Source organism: Mustela putorius, unplaced genomic scaffold (assembly GCF_011764305.1).
Source record: "Mustela putorius furo isolate JIRA1106 unplaced genomic scaffold, ASM1176430v1.1 tig00003899_pilon_pilon_pilon, whole genome shotgun sequence".
Classification (NCBI taxonomy): Eukaryota; Metazoa; Chordata; class Mammalia; order Carnivora; family Mustelidae; genus Mustela; species Mustela putorius.
The window spans coordinates 15,098,337-15,119,654 of record NW_025422048.1 but is presented as its reverse complement, the minus strand read 5'-3'; the positions used below and the strand labels follow the sequence as shown (position 1 = coordinate 15,119,654).

The window sequence follows — 21,318 nt, the reverse complement described above, 5'->3', positions numbered from 1 at the left end:
GTGTACAATGTAATGATTCAACACTTCCATACATCACCCTCTGCTCATCACAAGCATACTTACTCCTAGATGAGAGAGACCTAGACCATCAACTTTATTTTTATATACTTCCAGCAAATAATTAAAAAATTATATTAAAAAAATTCCATTTGCAACAGCATCAGAAAACACAAAATATTTAGGAATAAATTTATTTATTTACACCCAGTGTGGAGCCCAACGTGAGGCTGGAATTCATCATGGTGAGATCGAGACCTCAGCTGAGATCAAGAGTTGGACACTTAACTGACAGAGCCATGCATGCGCCCCTTTGTTTTGTAGTTTTAAGCAGAATAGTATCAGTATGGGGGCGCCTGGGTGGCTCAGTGGGTTAAAGCCTCTGCCTTCAGCTCAGGTCATGATCTCAGGGTCCTGGGCTCGAGCCTTGCAAAGGGCTCTCTGCTCAACAGGGAGCCTGCTTCCCCCTCCTCCCACCTGCCTCTCTGCCTACGCATGACCTCTCTCTGTCAGATAAATAAATACATAAATATTTTTTAGAAGAATAGTATCAGCATGTTTTAAAGTTTTAAGTGGAGCAGAATAACATGTCTTTTGTTAAATAAAAAAATAAAGTTGATAGTCTATGTCTAGATCTATGTCTATGTCTGTCTGTCTATCTGTGTATCATCATCTATTGAATCCTATGAATTCGCTAATCTCACCTGTTAGTTGTAATGTCATCTGGCAATAGAGACAGTTTAATGTCTTTCTTTTTTTTTTTTAAAGATTTTATTTATTTATTTGACACAGAGAGATCACAAGTAGGCAGAGAGGCAGGCAGAGAGAGAGAGGAGGAAGCAGGCTTCCCGCTGAGCAGAGAGCCCGATGCGGGGCTCGATCCCAGGACCCTGGGATCATGACCTGAGCCGAAGGCAGAGGCTTAACCCACTGAGCCACCCAGGCGCCCCAGTTTAATGTCTTTCTTATTGATTTTTATTCATTTCTGCTATTAGTGCCTCCAATAAAATGCTGAATTGAAGTAGTTAAATTGACATCTTTGTCTTGTTCTTGATATCAGAAAAAAGTATTCACTATTTTACAATTACTGTGATGTTAGCCATGTTTTTTAATTGTTGTTTTGTTTTTAGATCCCCCTTATTTGATTGAGGATACTACCTTCTCTTTCTAGTTTGCTGAGAGATTTTAGTGTGATTGGTTGCCGAATTTTGTGGGAAAAAAATTTTTTTTCCTGTATCTCTTGAAGCAATCGTTGGGCTTCTCTCTTTTATCCTTCTAATCCAGTGAATTACACTGATTTTAGGATGTTAAACCAATCTTGCAGTTCTGGAAGAAAACTTACTGGTAATGATGTATTATCACGTTTATATACTGCTATTTTCAACTTGCTTGTATTTCAAGTATTTTTACAGTAATACTCATGAAGGATGTTGATCTAGAATTTTTTTCTGATTTTATTTTTAAATCAGGCTTTAGGTTAGGGTCATGCCAATTTCATAAAAGTGAGTTGGGAAATGGTCCCTGTTCTACTTTTGGAAAAAGTTTCTGTAACTTTGGTGTTATTCCTTCATCAAAGGCTTGATAGTTTCACTAGGAAACTCTCTGGGTCTAGAATTTCTCTGTGGAAAGTATTTTGATAGCAAACTCAATTAATTTAATGGATAAAGAGTCATTCAATGTTCTGATTCATCTTGTGTCTGTTTTGATTATTTATATTTTTTTGAGAATTTATTTCATCTAACTTATCAAGCTTGTTGACAACGGCTGTTCATAGTATTTCCTAATGATTTCTTAATGTCTGTATGATTTGTAGGGGTGGTCAGCAAACTTTTTCTGTAAAAGGTAATAAATATTTTAGGCTTTATAAGTCCCAGGTAGTTTCTGTCTGACGAACATTTTTATTGTTTCTCTTTTTCTTCCTTCTTCTCTTTCTCTCTTCCTCCCTCCTTTCCTTCCTTCCATCGTCACATTCTTTTTTTTTAAGATTTTATTTATTCATTTGACAAACGGAGATCACAAGTAGGCAGAGAGGCAGGCAGAGAGAGAGGAGGAAGCAGGTTCCCTGCTGAGCAGAGAGCCCGATGCAGGACTCGATCCCAGCTCTCCAGGATCATGACCTGAGCTGAAGGCAGGGGCTTAACCCACTGAGCCACCCAGTCGTCCCCCATTGTCACATTCTTCATTTTTCTTAAAGATTTATTTATTTGACAGAGGGAGAGATCACAAGTCGACAGAGAGGCAGGCAGAGAGTAGGGGGAAGCAGGCTCCCTGAGAGCCCAATGCGGGGCTTGATGCTGGGCTCGATCCTGGGACCCTGAGATCATGACCTGAGCCGAAGCTAGAGGCTTAACCCACTGAGCCACCCAGGTGCCCCTGTCACATTTAAAAAAAAAAAAAGAAATATTAAAGCTATTCTTAGCTTGAGGCATATGAAAACAAGCCTTGGGTAGGGTTTGTCCTGCTGACTAATTTATCAATCTCTCTTTAATTCTTGATAATTTTTTTTTAGATTTTATTTATTTGTCAGAGAGAGAGAGAGAGTGAGAGCATGCAAGCAGGGAAAGCGGCAGGCAGAGGGGGAAGCAGGCTCCCCGCTCTGCAGGGAAGCCAATGCGGGACTCAATCCCAGGACCCTGGGATCATGAATTGAGCCAAAGGCTGACGCTTAACCGTCTGAGCCACCCAGGCGTCCAAAATTCTTGATAATGTTAACTTCTTCTTTTCATTCCCTCTCAATCAGTGTAACTAGAGATTTTTCAATTTTGTGGATCCTTTTTAAGAACCAACTTCATTAATGTTCTTTATCACTTGTCTATTTTTGTTACCATCTGCTTTAGCTTTATTATTTCCCTCTGTGTACTTACTTTGTGTTTATTTTGCTCTTCCTTATCTACTTTCTTTTCTTAAGATTCTGTTTATTTATTTGACATAAGGAGGGAAGGAGTGCAAGCAGGGGGAGGAGCAGAGGGAAAGGGAGAAGCAGACTCCCTGCAGAGCAGGGAGCCTGATGTGGGGCTCCATCCTAGGACTCACAGTTTATGACCTGAGCTGAATGAAGGCAGATGCTCAACCATCAGAGCCACCCAGGCACCCCCTTTATCGAGTTTCTTAAGGTGGATCCATAGGCCATTGATTTTAGATGTTTCTTCTTTTCCAATATAATCATAAAAAGCTATAAATATCTTGCAAAGCAATTTCAGCTGTGATCTGCAAATTTTGATGTTGTATTTTCTTTTCACTTTTCTTTCTTTCTTTCTTTCTTTCAGCAAGAGAGAGGGGACATGAGCAAGGGGAGGGGCAGAGAGAAAGGGAGAGAGAGAATCCCTCAAGCAGGCTCTGAGTGGAGCCCAGCTCAGGCTTGATCCCACCACCCAAGATCATGACCTGAGCCAAAACCAAGAATTGGTCCATCAACAGACTGAGCCACCCAGCACCCTGATATGCTGTATTTTCATGAGCAGTCAGTTCAGAATATTTCCTACTTTCTTCTTTGTTCTGTGGATTATTCAGAACTATGTTCTTTCAGTCTCAAACATTTGAGGAACATCCAAGACTTATCGTTGTTGATTTCTTGTTTATTTCACATGGATCACAGAATGCACTCAGAATAATTTCAATCCATTTAAATCTGTTGAGACCTGTTTTATGACCCAGTGTGTGATCTATTTTGATGTTTCATACACTTGAAACACTTGGTATTCTACCGTTATTGGATATGTTGTCCTACAAATATCGATTAGATCTCAAAGGGGTCGATAATGTTACTCAGATCATCTAAGTCTTCGCTGATTTTTTTTCTTAGTTGTTTCCTAGTTTAGAGAGGTGTTAAAATCTCTGACGTTGATTGTGAAATTGTCTATTTCTCCCTTTAGCTGTATCAAATTTTGCTTTATTTGGGGGCTCTGCTATAAGGTTTCTATACATGTATGTTGTTATGTCTTCCTCATAATAACTCTAATACTAACTTATTTATCATTATGAAATAGTTCTCTTTATTTTCGGTAATATGCTTTGTCTTGAAGTCCATTTTATCTGATATATATGTATATATATTTTTTGCACCCACTTACTTTCTATTTCTTTGTATTTAAAGTACACTTCTTGTAGAGAGCATACAGTTTGTGTTTCACTTTTTTATCCATCCTGAAAATATCTGCCTTTGAATTAGAGTGCATAATTCTTTTAACATTTAATGTATTTTTTGATCTGGTTGGATTTAGGAGTAACGTTTTATTTTATTTTCTACCTGTCCCTTCTGGTTTTTGTTCCTCTTTTCCTGATGCGTTTTCATTTATTTTAATATTTATTACAATTGAACTTCAATTTTTTACTAACTCCTTAGCTACACTATTTGCATTGTTTTCTTGATGGTTGCTCTAGAGATTATAATATGCATCCTTTTATTTTTGTAGTCTGCTTCAAGGCAACATTGTACCAATTCATGTAAAACACACAAACTTTGACCATACACATCCATTTACACCCTCTGGATCTTATGTTATAGTTGTCATATATATTACATCTAAAATCAGAACCCCCACAAGACAATGTTATCATCATTATTTTAAGAGTCTTGTGAAATTGAAAGAAAAAATAGTCTCCTATATTTATGTAGATACTTATAATTTTCAATATTCTTCCTTGTTCCCTAAAAGAGTTCCATCTAGTAATATTTCCCTTCAACTTGAAGAAATTTACTAAGAATTTCTCATAGTACAGGTCTGATGGTGAATTTTCTTAATTTTCATTTATCTGAGAATGTCTTTATTTTGCCTTTATTCTCCTTTTTATAATATTTATGTTTATTTTAAAGAACACAAGCAGGGGAAGGGGCAGAGGGGGAGGGAGATACAGATTCCCCTCTGAGTGTGGAGGCCAAGGCGATGTGGGGCTGGATCCCACGACTCTGAGATCATGACCTGTGCTGAAATCAAGAGCTGGATGCTTAAATGACTGAGCCACCCAGGCTCCCCCTCTCTGATTGTTCTTAGTGTTTTCATTGTTTCTTTGCAGTTTAGCATTATGTGTGTAGGTGTATTTTCTCTGCATTTCTCCTGCTTGAGGTTTGCTGAGATTTCTGAACCTGTAAATTGATGTCTTTTATCAAATTGGGGGAATTTTCCATCTTTATTTCTTTTTTTTTAAGATTTTTTATTTGTTTATTTGACAGAGATCACAACTAGGCAGAGAGGCAGGCAGAGAGAGAGGGGGAAGCAGGCTCCCTGCTGAGCAGAGAGCCCGATGTGGGGCTCGATTCCAGGACCCCAAGATCATGACCTGAGCCGAAGGTAGAGGCTTTAACCCACTGAGCCACCCAGGAGCCCCTCCCCTCCATCTTTATTTCTTTAAATATTGCTTCTTCACCATTCTTTCTCTCCTCTCCTTTTGGGACCCCAGTTACATGTATATAAAATTTTGGGATGTTGCCCCCACAAGTCCCTGGAGCTGTGTTCATGTTTTTAATCATTTTACAATTTTTTAAAGATTTTATTTATTTATTTGACAGACGGAGATCACAAGTAGGCAGAGAAGCAGGCAGAGAGGGAGGAGGAAGCAGGCTCCCCGCTGAGCAGAGAGCCCGATGCGGGGCTTGATCCCAGGACCCTGGGATCATGACCTGAGCTGAAGGCAGAGGCTTTAACCCACTGAGCCATCCAGGTGCCCTTTACTATTTATTTTTCTGAGACTGTAATTTCTACTGATTTCTCTCCAAGTTCACTGACATCTGTTATCTTCATGTTACTCTTGGACCCATCCAAAGCAATTTAAACATTTTTGATACTGTATTTTTTGTTCTAGAATTTCCATTTTTGTCCTTTTTCTGCTTGCTTCTCCGCTGGTATTTCTTCTTTTTGTTTTAACTGCAAGCATATTTTCTTTTAAATACCTGAGCATAATTACACCAGGTGCTTAAAAATCCTTGTTTATTGACTCCAACATTGTGGTCATCTGCAGGTTGATCTCCACTGATTGTCTTTTCACTTCAAAATGAGTCATATTCATGCTTCCTTCACACAGGGGGTGAGTTTGAATTATGTCCTGGATATTGTGAATGTTATGTTGCAGAAATTCCAGATTCCACTATATTCTTTGGAAGACTATTGCCTTTTGTTATACCAGGCAAATGACTCTGTTGGAACTGAACTGCAGATTCCATCTCTTGGATGGCAGCCTAAATCAGTAAAGTTTCTTTATCCTTAGTTGGAGTCTGTGTCTGTCTTGTACATTAATGGTTCGGAGGCCAGGCAGAAACTATACTCATAATTATCTCTCCTCCTGGTAGGGTGCCTGGGTAGCTCAGTAGGTTAAGTGTCTAACTTCAGCTCAGGTCATGATGCCTGGGTCCTGGGATCCAGCCCAGCATGGGCTCCCTGCCAGGTCTGCTTGTCTTCATCTCCCTCTGCCCCTTCACACTGTGCTAGGTGTACCTGGGTACACTCTCTCTCTTAAACAAATAAATCTTAAAAAAAAAAAAAAAGAGTTTTGGCTCCTCCTGTCTAGCTTCCTCTTTCCCATAATTCCATGGTCCTCCCCTGACGTGCAGAGTTTCCAGTGACAGGTTGTGGTTACCCTGACCTTTGTTTTATGGTTCTTCATGTCACTAAGACTGCAGGTTTTCTATCAGAATTTTGAGTGTTCTTTACAACATTAGTTTCACCTTGCCATCAGGTTAAAAGCTGTAAAAATAGATAACTCTCCTTGTAATGTTACCTTTTTCCAAATCTCTGCTCTGGTCCGGAATCAGCCTGCTTTTGTTCATTTCCCAGTGCTTTCGAGTTGTGGTTATTTCGTATTGTTGTCGCGCACAGGAGGGTCAAGTCCATTCAGAGCTACTTAGTCTTGCCAGAGGCAGATGTTGACTTCCCATTGTATTTTGGTTACATATGGGGTTTTCTGTTATAGACTTTGGGGGAGAAGCAAGTCAACCATCCCCAATCACATTCTTGGTACCAAACTGCTTTCATATTGAAGCTAAATCAGAACTTCTCCAGGCTGCCTGGGGGGCTCAATGGGTTAAGCGTATGCCTTTGGCTCAGGTCATGATCCCACGGTCCTGGGATTGAGCCCGCATCAGGCTCCCTGCTCGGCCAGAAGCCTGCTTCTCCCTCTCCCACTCCCCCTGCTTGAGTTCCCTCTCGCACTGTGGCTTTCTCTGTTGGATAAATAACTAAAATCTTAAAGACAATCAGGACCTCTCCACGGTCCTTCATTGCCTTAGTGGAGTTTATTTGTGCTGGCAGAAGAGTCATATTGCTCTAGGGTTCACAAATAATTTTTTAAAATATTGTAAACTCTTATCTCCCCCACTTCCACAGCTGGCTAGGTAATAGTTCCTTGATAGACCACATGTATAATGGGGGAAATGGAGGTCCAAATTACACATGTCTTTGTTCAACTATATCCCAGCTGTGTGACCCTAGGCAAATCTCTTAACCTCTCTGAGCCACCATTTCCTGATATCATACAACATACAATTCAGAGCTAATACATGAGTGAACACAAGGTGCCCATATACCCTGTCTTGCCTGGTAGAGTCCAGGTTTACAACTGTGGTCCCCAGTTTAGTGGTAAAGCCCCCTTTCACTCTCAAAAATGCTCTAATACTTATAAAATACTATTACCGATCAAATCAGTGAATTTTCCTACTATCGAGTCTCTAGCGGAATTCCTAAGGCCTTACTGCTTTACTTCCCTGTCTTTTCAACAAAAGCATTGCCCAATAAAATACGGGGCAATGCCTAATGTATCAGTAATGTCTATTGTATCGGTTTTTTGTTTCATTTTTTTCCCTCTCAGAACTGTATGGGTGAAGGGGGCCTACTTTCAAAGACTGGCTTTTATTTCTGAGAATTAGGGCAAATCCCCTGATTTGTCATTCCCCTTTCTACCTCTATACATACCCAGGTGCAAGTAGACCAGAGATAAGTTTGGGAAGAAAAATGGGTGTGTGTGTGTGTGTGTGTGTGTGTGTGTGTGTGAGAGAGTGTGTGTGTGTGTGTGTACATAAAATGTGTTGCATACAGGGTACTTGGGTGGCTCAGTCGTTAAGCATTTGCCTTCAGCTCAGGTCATGATGTCAGAGTCCTGAGATGGAGCCCCGAATCGGGCCCCCTGTTCAGCGGGGAGCCTGCTTCTCCCTCTCCCACTCCCCCTGCTCATGTCTCCTCTCTCTCTGTCTCCCTTTCTGTCAAAAAATAAATAAAATCTTTCAGAAAAAAAGGTGTTGCATAGCTTATGCAACTAGCTCCCACCCTTCAGCCCTACAGCGTGATGCTCTGGAGGTTGGAGCTGGGGTTGGGGTGGGAGGAGGGGGTGGTTCGGGCTCATGGGTGATGATTTCCGCTTCCACTTCCCGCCTTGTTTTGGCAGATTTACCTGGGTGAGGTCCCTCTGGGAAGGATTTTGGCTTCCATATATTTGCCTAAATCACTGAGGGAGAGAATTCCTGTTAGCAACTTACAGACCATCCTGTTTAATTTTTTTGGCCAAACTTCACTCTTTAAGGTAAGTTCTTGCCTCTGGAAACTGTCATGAGCTGACGTATGGTGACTCATTGTAATTATGAGCTCTTGCTATTTTCATGATGTTCTGTTTATTTTAGAATATGCTCTCTGATTTATTCTGCAAGTCTCCTGGCACAACCCCGGCCCTCAACATGAATCAATGACTTCTTTAATGATGTTCCCAGTTTTTTAAAATTTCACAGCTTCTCGGCTCTGCAAGGGACCTTACAGATCCTGTGGTGACCAGACAGAGACCTCAGGATGGTTTTAAAACCAGAAAAGAACAGCAAGTCCTCCTGATGAGTGTTGTTCCAACTTGTTCATGCTTTCTTCCCAAATCTCCCTTGTTTCCTCTGAGCCTCCACACCCCTTGTTTTGGGCCAACTCATTTGAAGCTGAGCAGTGGCCAGTAGGACACTTGCCCTAGAGCATGTGTCACTCCTTACCACCGCTTTCACAGAACCATCTCTGAGGGCTCCAGTCCTTACCCATTTAAAACCAAGAGAGAGTATGATGTGGTGGTTGTGGGCATGGATCTGGGACCGGCTGAATTTAAAGCCGGCTGTGCCATCGTCTAGCTGTGGGGCCTTGGGTGGGTTACCCAACCTCCATGGGCCTTGTGTAGAATAGGATAATAACAGTGCCTCACTGGGCTATTAAGAATTAAAGGAGTTAATACACAGAAAGTGCTTAGAACATTGCCTAGCCTGTCATTATCAACAAGTAACTGCGTCACTATTATTATTTGCCTCTTTGGGGGCTGTGCCTAATAAAAGGTTCCTTCATTCGGCCCACTCTATCCCATGTAGCTGTTGGGAAGACAGCAGCCAGAGACAGCATGAAATGGTTGATGATCACTATTAATTGTTAATGTTCACACTTTATTATCTCATTTACTTATGAGGAACCTTGATTCAAAGAGTGCTGTGGTCTGAATGTTTGTGTCCCCCCAGAATTCATGCATTGACATCCTAACCCCCGAGATGATGGTATTAGGAGATGGAGCCTTTGGGAGGGGATGAGTTCATAAGGGCGGAGCCATCATAATGGGGTGAGGCCCCAGAGAGCTTGCTTGATCCTTCCTCCATGTGAAGATGGAGCAGGAAGCTGCCTTCTCTGAACTGGAAAGCAAGCCTTCACCAGAACCTGACCATGTAGGCACCCTGATCTTGGACTTCCAACTTCCAGAGCTGGGACAAAGATGTTTCTGTTATTTAGAAGCCGCTCAATCTGATATTTTGTTCTAACAGCTTGAACAGACCTAGACGAAGAGGCTAAGTTATTTTGCTCAAGGCCACACAGCTAGGAAGTGGCATAACTGGTAATCAAATCCGGGCTGTCTGACTCCAAAGTTCAAGTTTTTAAGAGATCCATACATTAACACCCATGTGTATTTGCATTTTTTAGAGAGGCTATCCAAAGGAATGAATTCATAATGGTCAGATATACAGAGAGTTATTGCAGGGAGATTGCACCAGGCCAACTTAAATATACCACATACCAACTCAAATATAACACATTGTCTCCAGTTATATCTGTAGGATGTCCTGTTCTCCTGGAATTCTCTAGTGGCTCCCCTTTCTATGTATATTCTATTTATTCCTGTGGGTTCAGCTCAAATCCCACCCAGAAAGTCATGAGCCCCTGCTTTCCTCCACACCCACCGCTTGCTTTCTTGTCTTCTGTATCCACCTAGTCTCTAGTCTGGTTTCCCTAAGTCGACTGGCAGATGTCGTAGGTCAGACATATTTTATTTTCATGGCCCTGGCACAGGGCTAGGTATCCAACAAATTTTCAGTAGATACATATTTATTGAGCCTTTTTTTTTAATTGGGAAAAAATTGGTTAGACTGGGGACAAGACAGTGAACAAAAACTTTAATAAAAAGGATGAATGTGGTTCATAGCACTCTGATCCTTTTGGTAAACTTGAAATTTCTCTGCCTCATTTGATATACCATTATTTTTGTCTTAATTTCTCTCCTTGAGAGAGTTGTGCTTGTCGCATAGAAGAGAAGATAAACTTATTTTGCATAGATTTAACACCTAATAAGTAATTTTTATTCACTAACATCTTCCACGGAAGGGGATTAAAGATCTTTGACAAAATTAGCCTACGGACGTCATAGTGCCAGATAATGGATTAGAAGTAGCCTGCCGTCACATTCAGAACCGGAAGGGCCCTTGTAACTCTTAGTGGCCCGTCTCTTTTTACCGATGACCATGTTGAGACTCAGAGAGGGGAAGGCACCTGCTAGAAGTGACACAACGTATTCAGTTGGTCACACAGTTATTACTCAACCAGCAAACAGTGATCGAGATCTTGCGAGGGGTCTTGTGTCATGCTGGGTGCTGGAGATACAACAGCGAGTGACAGAGACATGGTGTGGGTCCTCATGGAACTCGGTGTGAGGGGGGAGAACAGATACCGACAGATTCTAACCTTGAAGGGGGTGACCTTGAGCCTGGGTCTGATGCCACTGATCACTAGGGAGGGAGTGCTTATAAGACATGCCTCTCTTTAACTACCTTTTCCCCTAAGTCCCAAGTTAGCCCTGCTTTCACGTTGCTTCCTCCGATCTTTTTATCAAAATCTTAACAGCCACTGTAACATTTTACTTTAATGCTTGATAAGGGGAGGCCGGCTGGTTCCGTCAGTGGAGCGGACGACCCTGGATCTTGGGGTTGTGAGTTCCAGCCCCACGTTGGGTGTAGAGATGATGTAAAAACAAAATATTGGAAAAAAATTGTTGAGAAGACACTACTCTTGGAAAACACATACCTCCTCTACCACGAGAGGAGGGTCTCTGGAAGGACAAAATGTTAGGCAAGTACAATATGGCACAGGGGCTCTGGGAGCATAGTGGAAAGATTGAGGAGATCAGGAAAAACCTAGAATGGTGTGGGCTGGAACCCAAGGTTGAGTAGAAGGTAGGAGATAAAAGGGGCAGGGAGAAGTGTGGAGGAGGGCTTCCGGTAGAGGGAACAACTTCTCTAAAAGGTTCAGAAGTGAAACAGGTAAAACTTGAGCCTTGAGCCAACGTGTGGAAGAGGGAGAAATGATGTAGCACCTTTTCTTGCGTGGCTGCCATTTTGTAGGGAAGAGAAGTAAAACCAGAGGACAGGTTAATTAAGTCCTGAGTTGTGGTGTGTTTCCCCTCTTTTGGCATTTCCACTGCAGGAAACTGTATCTCTTCCTAAGTTGAGAAGATTGTTTGATGTCCACTGGTCCACTTTTCTTCCTGTTATCAGTGTACCAGAGGGGAAGAGATTTTAAGGAACAAGAGGGCTTGGGCTAGCGCTTGGTCTTTGGATGGTCATCCGGGGCCCTGGGCACCATATTGTGCTGTAGATCCACCTCGGCCTCAGGCCACCGCACCGGAATTTCTCTGGGAAAAGAGCATGGGACCACCCGGCTGGCTTTAGAGGAACAGAGCTGATCAGGAACGGGAAGGGAGTAGCTTCCTAGCGGAACCCCAGGCTGTGTTCACAGTTACCCAGTTCTCAGGGGCTTCAGGGCTCAGAAATAGGAGCGCCGGGCATCTTCTGAAAATGGCCCAGCAGGCTCTGCAAGGAACATCGTCTGGGCTCACCTCATCTAGGCTTTCTTGTCAAGTCCTCAGAGGACTTTCTCCCCAGCCCTCCTGTCCTGTGCCTGCCTTACCTCTTGTCTCTTCACTTGTGCCCCAGAAGAGGCAATCTCCCAGCTGCCTCGCCCCATGGGGCCTTGGCCTGTGGCCCTTTGGCCCTGAGAATTAGCAAGTTGCCACATCCTGAATTAGCTACATTCTATGGGATCTCCTTTGAACCAATATTTATGAAACATCCTTGCGCCATCGTGCCCTAGCTGTGGGATCTTTGCCCAAGCCTTTGAGCCTCCCCAACCTTCTGTTTATCCAGAAAACCTGTATATTGTTTCAGTGAGGACGGAAGAGAGTGTATGTGGAAAGCACCTAACAATGTAACCGGCTCGCTCTGGGCACAAGACGAAATGCTTGCTCTATGTCCGGCCATGAGGGGGGACACGAGGTGACGCGACATCTCTGCTCTGACCTCAGATCTCACAGTCCCCTAGGGAGGAGATGATGGCCCTCAGAAACTTATTTCAACCTGGATATTTATCCTCCTGCTTCCAACTTCAAGGGGGAGGAACAAAAGGGTGGCTTATAACTAACCCATGACGAATTTGTGTTTCTTAGGGGGAGCGGCCCCTCTAAAAATAAGTACAGGTGGTTAAGAGTTAGAGCTAAGATATGCTGTGAAATGTCAGTGTTGGGAGTTATGGAAGTAGGGAATGGTTTCACCTCGCAGCTAGTGAGGTACTGAGTAGCAACTATCAACAAAGTAGCAGCAAAGCCGATGCTTGCTGGGTATATATTTGGATGTAGGGCTCGGGTTAGTGAACGGTTTCAGCTTGGTCGATTTGAGACCTTATGCGAAGACAGGAGATGAGCTAAATCATATCTAAAACGTTTTCTCACAGGCCGCCTAGCCGGCTCTGTCAGTAAAGCATGCAATTCTTGATATTGGGGTCATGAGTTCGAGCCTCAAGTGGAGTGTAGAGTTTTTACTTAAAAAAGAAGCAAACTAATAAAAATAAATGAATAAATACAAATAAAAATTTTTCTTCAGCTTGTGATTTTATTTTCTGTATTTCTGTACCTCCTGCCATGCATTAGTAACTCTGAACTAATTGTTGACGTGCCAGAAATTGGGGATTTATAAGCTGAACTCTTCGTTATGTCTCACCCACAGACCGGAAGTGTCACTAAAGCACTAAGCACCTTCGTGGTGAGTGCCAGCGTTTCAGACACATCCCTTGAAAACTTGGCTGAGCCGGTGGTTATCACTCTGCAGCATGTTGAAGGAAACCAGGTAGTGTACCCTTTTTCATCTCAGGATAGGAAGGACTCCGAAACCCTCCTTGGGCTTTCTGTTAAAAATAATGGAGTAGTGGGGCACTTGGTGGCTCAGTGGGTTAAGTCTCTGCCTTCAGCTCAGGTCATGATCCCAGGGTCCTGGGATCGAGTCCCACATCTGGCTCCTGGCTCAACGGGGAGCCTGCTTCTCCCTCTTTCTCTGCCTGCTGCTCCCCTTGCTTGTGTGTGCTCTCACTCTGTGTGTGTCCAGTAAATAAAATCTTTAAAAACTGGACTATTTAACAGATGTGGTTCTAAGACTTAAAGAAGATCATCCCATTTTAGGCAGTAGAGGTGTGTTGTAGTTGAGACCTTCTAGACATATTGCCTTGGCTTAAAGGGATAAGTAATGGTGGGCTTCTAGCACAGTGACAGATCGGCAGAGGACTGACTAGGGCAGGTGGATGTTTTGCTGGTCCCATTACACTAAATTATATTGAATTCCATTTGTTTTTGAGTGAGGCGAACAATTTAAAATAATTGAACATTTTGATCCTTTTGAATTGCCACTAAGAGCATTAAAATATGTATTAATTATCACCAACGAATTAAAACCGTAGTCATATGGCATAACATACGGAATATATTACTAAATGATCAAATTTAGCTGTAGTATAAGAATGAGCTACTATTCCATTCTTTGATGTTAATGTATGTCCAGTGTGAAGTCTTAATAGCTTCCTTCATTCCCAATCGAAACGACCATATGGTACAGCATATTTTTCACAGGTCTTAATTCTAGGAGGGAAGGAGGAAGGGTGGGAAAGGATGTAAGAAACACCAGATACCAAAGAAACATGTTAGATGGATAAGATCTCTCAATTCCAACACAGGCCGCAGCTCTCCGAGCATCCTCCAGCAACCAAATTCCAAAGTTCTGCAAGGAACACCTACCCCACATTGGACCTCCCCTGACCTTTCATAGAACTCCTCCTGGCTCTTCCACCAGGAGGGTGCGGCAAATTCCTCTGTTACCAGATATTTGTGTGTATGTGTGTACACACTGAGTTTTATTGTAACAAAGCAACTTGTACACTTTTAATATTTAAAACCAAGCATCATCTTGGGGCCCCTGGGTGTCTCAGTCTGTTAAGCATCTGACTTTAAGCACAGGTCATGATCCTGGAATCCTGGGACTGAGTCCCATGTTGGGCTCAGTAGGGAGTCATCTGGGCCCTCTCCCTATGCCCCTCCCCCTGTCCATGCTCTCTCTCAAATAAATAAATAAAATATTAAAAAAAAAAAACCCAAACCCTGAGCATCATTTTTCCTTTGCAGTGAAACAAACAAACAGATGGAAGAATAAACAGGAACAAAGATATAATAGAGAATGTCAATTCCAAGTAATATCCTACAGGTACTGCTAATTCTCCCATTCAGTGGCAGGGCTCAAGTCACCATTAGGAGAGAATGTTATTTTAAAATTGCCATCTTGGGGGCACCTGGGTGGCTCAGTACGTTACGCCTCTGCCTTTGGCTCAGGTCATGATCTCAGGGTCGTGGGATTGAGCCCCGCATCAGGCTCTCTGCTCAGCAGGGAGGCTGTTTCCCTTCCTCTCTCTCTGCCTGCCTCTCTGCCTACTTGTGATCTCTGTCTGTCAAATAAATAAATAAAATCTTTAAAGAAAAAATTTGACATCTCGGGGAGCCTGGGTGGCTCAGTGGGTTAAAGCCTCTGCCTTCGGCTCAGGTCATGATCCCAGGGTCCTGGAATCGAGCCCCGCATCCGGCTCTCTGCTCAGCAGGGAGCCTGCTTCCCTCCCACTCTCTGCCTACCTCTCTGCCTACTTGTGATCTCTGTCTGTCAAATAAACAAAATCTTTAAAAAAATAAAATTGCCATCTTAAACTGCAAGGATGTGCATTAAACATCACAACCGAAGATATCGGAGAAAAAGCCATGTGGTCAGAATGCCCACTTAACTCACCCAAACATCTCAAACCCAACCTTTGGTGACTTTCTATAACCCCATTTTAAAATTTTATTTTATTTTTTTAAGGTTTTAATTATTTTAGAGAGAGAGTGTTGCAGAGGGAGAGAGTATGAGCATAGCAGAGTCGTGGGCAGAGGGAGAAGCAGAGTCCCCGCTGAGCAGGGAGCTTGATGCGGAACTCGATCCCAGGATCCTGGGAGCAAGACCTGAGCCTAAGGCAGATGCTCAACCAACTGAGCTACCCAGGTGCCCTTGTACTTCATTTTTAAATTTTCTTTCTTTCTTTTTTTTTTTTTTTAACCAAGAGAAAGTAGACAGATGCATGTTGCTCAATACTGTCCATACTCCATACTCAAGTAGAAACGCTGTAATCTCTAAGCCCAATATCCAGAGAAAGGAGGAAAACTGGAACTCGAGGCACTCCCACACGTGGGTCCCACACCTTTCAGTTTCCTGCAGAGCTAGGGGAGCTGAAAGGTTTCCTTTTTTTCCCACAGAACATGGTGGTATTCATTCCAGAATGTTTGTGTTGAGACAGGAAGGGCTAAAAATGAATTTGGAACAGAAAGGGTAGAGATTCTTTCCCCCACTGTATTCCTCTTGAGGCATTTCCCCCCAAAACAAGTTGAGAACCATGGTATAGATGGAGAGAAGAGATACTTGAAAAAACAGGGCACAAGATGGGGGCATGTGGGCTGCAACTTGCTGCCAAGGACTGGAGAAATTTTTAAAAAGAAGGTTGGGATCCATGACTGTTCCATGACTCAGTTTCTCCTTCCTCCTCCCCTTCATCAATATCTTCCAATCCTCCTTCTTCATCACCATCTACTTCTTCTTCCCCTCCTTCATCATCCATATCGAGAACAAAGTAGTGCAGTCATGGATTTGGCCAAGTGTTATCTTCAATGACCTCTGCTGGTTCATCTGCAACGGCATCGGAATCATCAGGAAACCAGGGGAAGAAGCTCTCGGGCTCGTCATGCAGTCTCTTCCTGCTGACTCCATTCTGTTTTGGACCTGTATGTTTCATCAAATCCTTTCTGGATTTCCATTTGATTTCAGTGGACTTGGAAGAGGAAATCACCACTCTCGGTCAGATGAAATTCTTTGGAGAGAACTTTATTTTTGAAGGAAGAGATTTCATCAAAGTAAAAATCTGTTCTGAAACCTACCTGATTTCATATCTTCGAGTTCTGTCACCTCGGCTCAGCATCTCTTCATCCCCCTCCCCGAGCAGTGCAGACACCTGTGGATGGTTGACTCTTGGCCATCAGTTCTGATCTTTTCTGAAAAACGTGGTTGGTGGAGTTTGTTTTATTTCTGTTCTAGTTTCAAGATCTCCATGCTGGGTTGTTCATAAGTCTGTCTATGTCATTTTGTACTTCATCAGTATGTGCAGTTGCTTCCTGCTGCTCTTTTTTTCCCTTTAGCAAGTGCTTAGAGGTCAACAGCTCCTCTGGCCTAGGGGCAGGAGGTGGACTCTCTGTCTTCATCTGAGGCAGGAGCGAAGACTGCCATTTTGGGGCCATGCTATGAGGAAGGTCCATGGAACAAAGCAAGACGCACATCTGGAAGATGTTCTGATTACTCTTACATTATGACATATTGTATTTGCTTATTTGTTTGTTTATGTATTAATTTATTTTAAAGATTTTATGTATTTATTTGAGGGAGAGAGAGAGCACACATAAGCACGGGGAGGGGCAGAGGAAGAGGGAGAGAAGTAGACTCTCAGCTGAGCACACAACCTGACGTGGGGCTCGATCCCAATACCCTGAGATCATGACTTCTGCTGAAACCAAGAATCAGATGCTTGACCAACGGAGCCACCCAGAAGCCCGTACCAAACATTTTAAAGGACACATACTAGACCACCATGCAGTAGCATGCTGTTTTCTCACTTATAAACCCCAAGTCACTTGGGGTTAGTCTTAACGCCAACTAGCAAATGGTCCGAGTGAGTGTGTGTGTGTGTGTGTGTGTATTTGTCTGTCTGTCTACTGTTTGTAAAAACATTGAGAAGAAAATGCTTCTGTGTACACATCATTGTGTGGTAACTATCACAAGAAAAGTTGTTTACCCCTGATTTTTCTTTTTTCTAGAATTATGATCGAGTTCACTGTGCCTTTTGGGACTTTGGGAGTAACAGTAAGTATTTTTCTGAGCAAGCTTTGTCTTCAGCCCTCAATGAGACTTTTCTCCTGACCATTTTCCTAGTTGGCAGTTGGATGACAGGAAGCCGTACTGCCTTACCAGACCCTACAGAGAACTCTGACTGACCAAGATTATGAATATGAGTTTTATATCTAGTTAGGGCATGGAGGGTTAAAAAAAGCCTTTCTTTTTGATAAGAGACTTATTTGGGGGATCAGAAAAGTCATACAACTTGAGAATAAGGGAATTTGGAAGACCCGGTGCAGGGTAGCCTTGAGTTGTTTAAAGCAAGTTGAGAAATAAACACCTGGCTCCCCATCTATGTTTTCCTGTGGAGATTTGCAACATCTACTCTCTTCTTCCCTTTTTCCCTCATCTCCTCTAGACTGACTGTGTGACCTTGAGGAGTCCATTTACTCTCTAGGGGCCCCAATCTTTTTATCTTTTCACCAAGGGGGTAAGACTTGCTGGGTGGGCTTGAAGGGCCCTTCCTGTTTGGCTAGGTATGAATCTTTGGGGACAATAAGAGAAGGGGTTGGGAACGGGAATCATAGAATGGGTTCCTCTTCGGTCTGACTGCTCCATTGGAATCTCCAGAGATATGGTCAAATGTCAAAGTGCTCCCATCCAGAACCCATTTTCCCTGGAATGCCAGGGGCTATGTGCCCCTCAGCCTGGGAACTTTTTCCTTTTCAGTATCCTTGAAATTCTGGGAGAAAAAGGAAATTCTCCTCCTGTTGGACTCCCTAGGATGTGGGACTACTATTCCTTCCCTACAACAGAGATGGCACATCCTTTCCTGGTCCTCTTCAAGTCTCCCAGGATAAGATTCCTCTTAAATGGTAAACCTTGTCACTGACAGCCTCAATAAATTGAGCCAGTGGCCAGATTCCTCCCAGGTCACCCGTTGTCCCCACCCTCTGTCCATGGATCCAGAACCTCTGGAATCTATGGGGTTATCTTGGATGGACAAATTTTGATTGCATTTAGCTCCCTGCTTTACAATAACCTCTCTGGTCTAGTGCCGCCCTGGAGGTTCTACTCCAGATCTGGTCTAGTATCTGAGGTCTACAGGTTACGTGGAATTGTGGAGGTTGGTTTTAGAACCCTGAATAAACTCAGGAGTGAGAAACGAGGCAAGTGTCAAGTAAAGCAGAGGCTTTAGTTGACCCTAAGGAGTGACAGACAGCCCATGATCCGGCTGGAACTGGTGGTTTCAGATGTTTCTTCCAACACCACCAAGCAGGCCCAGATGTCAGCCTAGATTCTGTAGCTCATGTCCTTCAGAAAGTTCTAGATCTACCTGCTCCCTATTTGTGCTACTTAAGAAAACAGTCCTAACTCTGTCACTCCAGCATGGTGGCAGGACTGTGGTTTATGATTAAAGTCTGTCCTGATCTGTAGAAGGAATCTGTAGGAGTTCTTGTTTTGGGACAGGAAGTGAGAGCCCAAGATGGAATGCCATGCATGAAGTCCCCCCAAAGTCTATTTTGCCTATTAGAATTTATTTGATTGCAATGTTCAACTATACCTCTATCTTGCTCTCTTAACAAAAAATACTAATTAGAACACATGCTCCGAAGGTGCATATAATGAAAAGTTAAACATATCTGAGAAAAACAAAATTGCTTTGAAATTCCCTTCTGTCTCCTGCAGATGGGCAAGGTGGATGGAATTCGTCAGGCTGTAAAGTAAAAGAAACGAACGTAAATCACACAATCTGTCAGTGTGACCACCTCACCCATTTTGGAGTCTTAATGGTGAGTTGTCTGCTAATCACTCCTTGATAGAGTTTGGACAACTTTTATTAGATTGAAGACTAGAAATAACATGTGTGAACTGTGATGGAAAAGGGGTGTATGAGTTGGAAAAAAAATCCACCTCTTTTTTCACACAAAGTAGAGCAGATTGAAATAAATATTTCTCTCCTTATCAAAGTAATGCCTGCTCTTCAAAATTCAAACATTACAGAAAAGGTCCTTATAATCCCCTCCCAAGAAATCACTGCCTTTAACACCTTTATGTAAATTCTTTCACATTCTTTCCCTACGTGTATATTAGTATATGTTTTTGTTTTATAGAAACAGGATCAAATTATTCACGCTGTTTACCACTTTCTTTGTATTAACAATGCAGTGGGGCATCTTTCTGGCAAAGATCTATCCATCTACTTCAATTTTCAAAATGCCTTTATAGAATTCTCTATATTGTGGATTTAACATGATGAATGTAGCCAATCCCCTACATGTAGGCATTTTAGCTGTTACTGTTTTTTTCCATTATGAACAATGCTGTAATACACATTTTTATTCATTTCTCTTCTGACCTTGGTGTAACTACTTCTGTGGGATAAATTGATGGAAGCAGAAATGCTGGGTCAAAGGGTATGGTCATTAAATTTTTTAATTGTCAGATTGCAGTGTAGGAAAGATATAATTTGTTTTAAATTCTTGCAGTACTTACCAAAAAAGACTCATCTCATCAGTTCTCTTATTCAGGCTTAGAGCTTCAGAGTCATCAGTAATTAACTCTTCCATCTCTTTAGTTCCCCATGGCGCTCCCCAACATAGGGACTTGATGAGTTTTCCTTCAAAATAGTGCCTGGCTGGCTCAGACAGAAGAACGCCTGACTCTTGATCTTGGGGTCAGGAGTTCGAGCCCCACGTTGGGCAGAGTTTACTGATAAAAGAAAAGAAAGAAAATGACTCTTAAATGTGTTCCTTCTTCTCTACCCCTCTCTGAGTACTTTCTTAGCTCTCCTGAGTTACTTTATTATATATACTGTATACTGTCATCGGAATGCATTGTGCTTGAGTTGTTTCTTGTGCACACTGTTGATATTCTGAGCCAAATATTTTTCCTTGTGGGGGACTGTTCTGTGCATGGTCAGATGTTTAGCAACATCTCTGGCCTCTCTACCCACTAGATGCCCATATTCCCTTTCCCAGCTGAGACAACCAAAAATGTCTAGACATTGCCGATATCCAGGGTGGAGGAGAGGGGCGATATCGCTTCAGTTAAGAACAACCAGGGTAGACCAGTGCTTCTTAGCCTTTTATGATTCGTGAATCTCTATTACTATCCGAGGAAAGCTCTGGACCTTCTCCCCAGAACAATGCACACATACAGTCAAATGATTTTGCCTGCCATTTCAAGTCTTTTATGATCCCCGGGTTAGGAAATTTTGGGATTATGTGATCTCTAAGATCCACTTTGTCTCTTAATTTTATGAAAGTTATTTAAGGTCTAAGGGAAAGGAACTTTTTTTTTTAAATATTCTGTGTAGTGTTTCGGGATGCTTAGTTCAAATACTGATTCACCTTGCATCCCAAATTCACATCTGTTAGTTTGGGTATATTTTAAGTGTGGAACATGTTAATGACAATAAAGCCAAGACTAAATGTTCTTCCAGGGCTGTTGATGGCTCTCCATTACCTGTACACAGTAAGTTGCACCAGGCATAGCCAACAAACAGTATACAGTCTTATTGTATATTCATCCACATATTCTGGTTTTATAAGAGCTGTAGCAGAGAGGCTGTATATCCTGAGAACCTCCTGTTGGTGAACCCAGGAAACGTTTTACCATAAACTTGCTCTGGCAAACGTGTAAAATACAACATATTGCATTTCCTAGGATTTATCCAGGTCTGCAATGGATACAGTGAATGAACGGATATTAGTGCTGATAACGTACATTGGATGTGGAATCTCCTCCATTTTCCTGGGAGTTGCAATAGTGACATACATAGCTTTTCAGTAAGTTGATACAGTCTTTCTCCGAGTAGGTTTAATTTGATTTGATGGATGCTA

The 21,318-nt window shown here is 42.5% G+C and overlaps 1 protein-coding gene and 1 pseudogene across 1 annotated transcript in view; one reads left to right on the top strand and one right to left on the bottom strand.

The window, feature by feature from the left end:
• ADGRG4 (adhesion G protein-coupled receptor G4) overlaps nucleotides 1-21,318 on the top strand; it is a 102,362-nt gene that overhangs the window by 63,051 nt on the left and 17,993 nt on the right. Inside the window, 5 exon segments of the mRNA XM_004773685.2 lie at nucleotides 8,368-8,502; nucleotides 13,256-13,375; nucleotides 17,455-17,500; nucleotides 19,163-19,266; nucleotides 21,143-21,264. Coding sequence (XP_004773742.1) covers nucleotides 8,368-8,502; nucleotides 13,256-13,375; nucleotides 17,455-17,500; nucleotides 19,163-19,266; nucleotides 21,143-21,264 — 527 coding nt within the window.
• LOC106003841 lies at nucleotides 16,080-16,881 on the bottom strand (annotated as a pseudogene).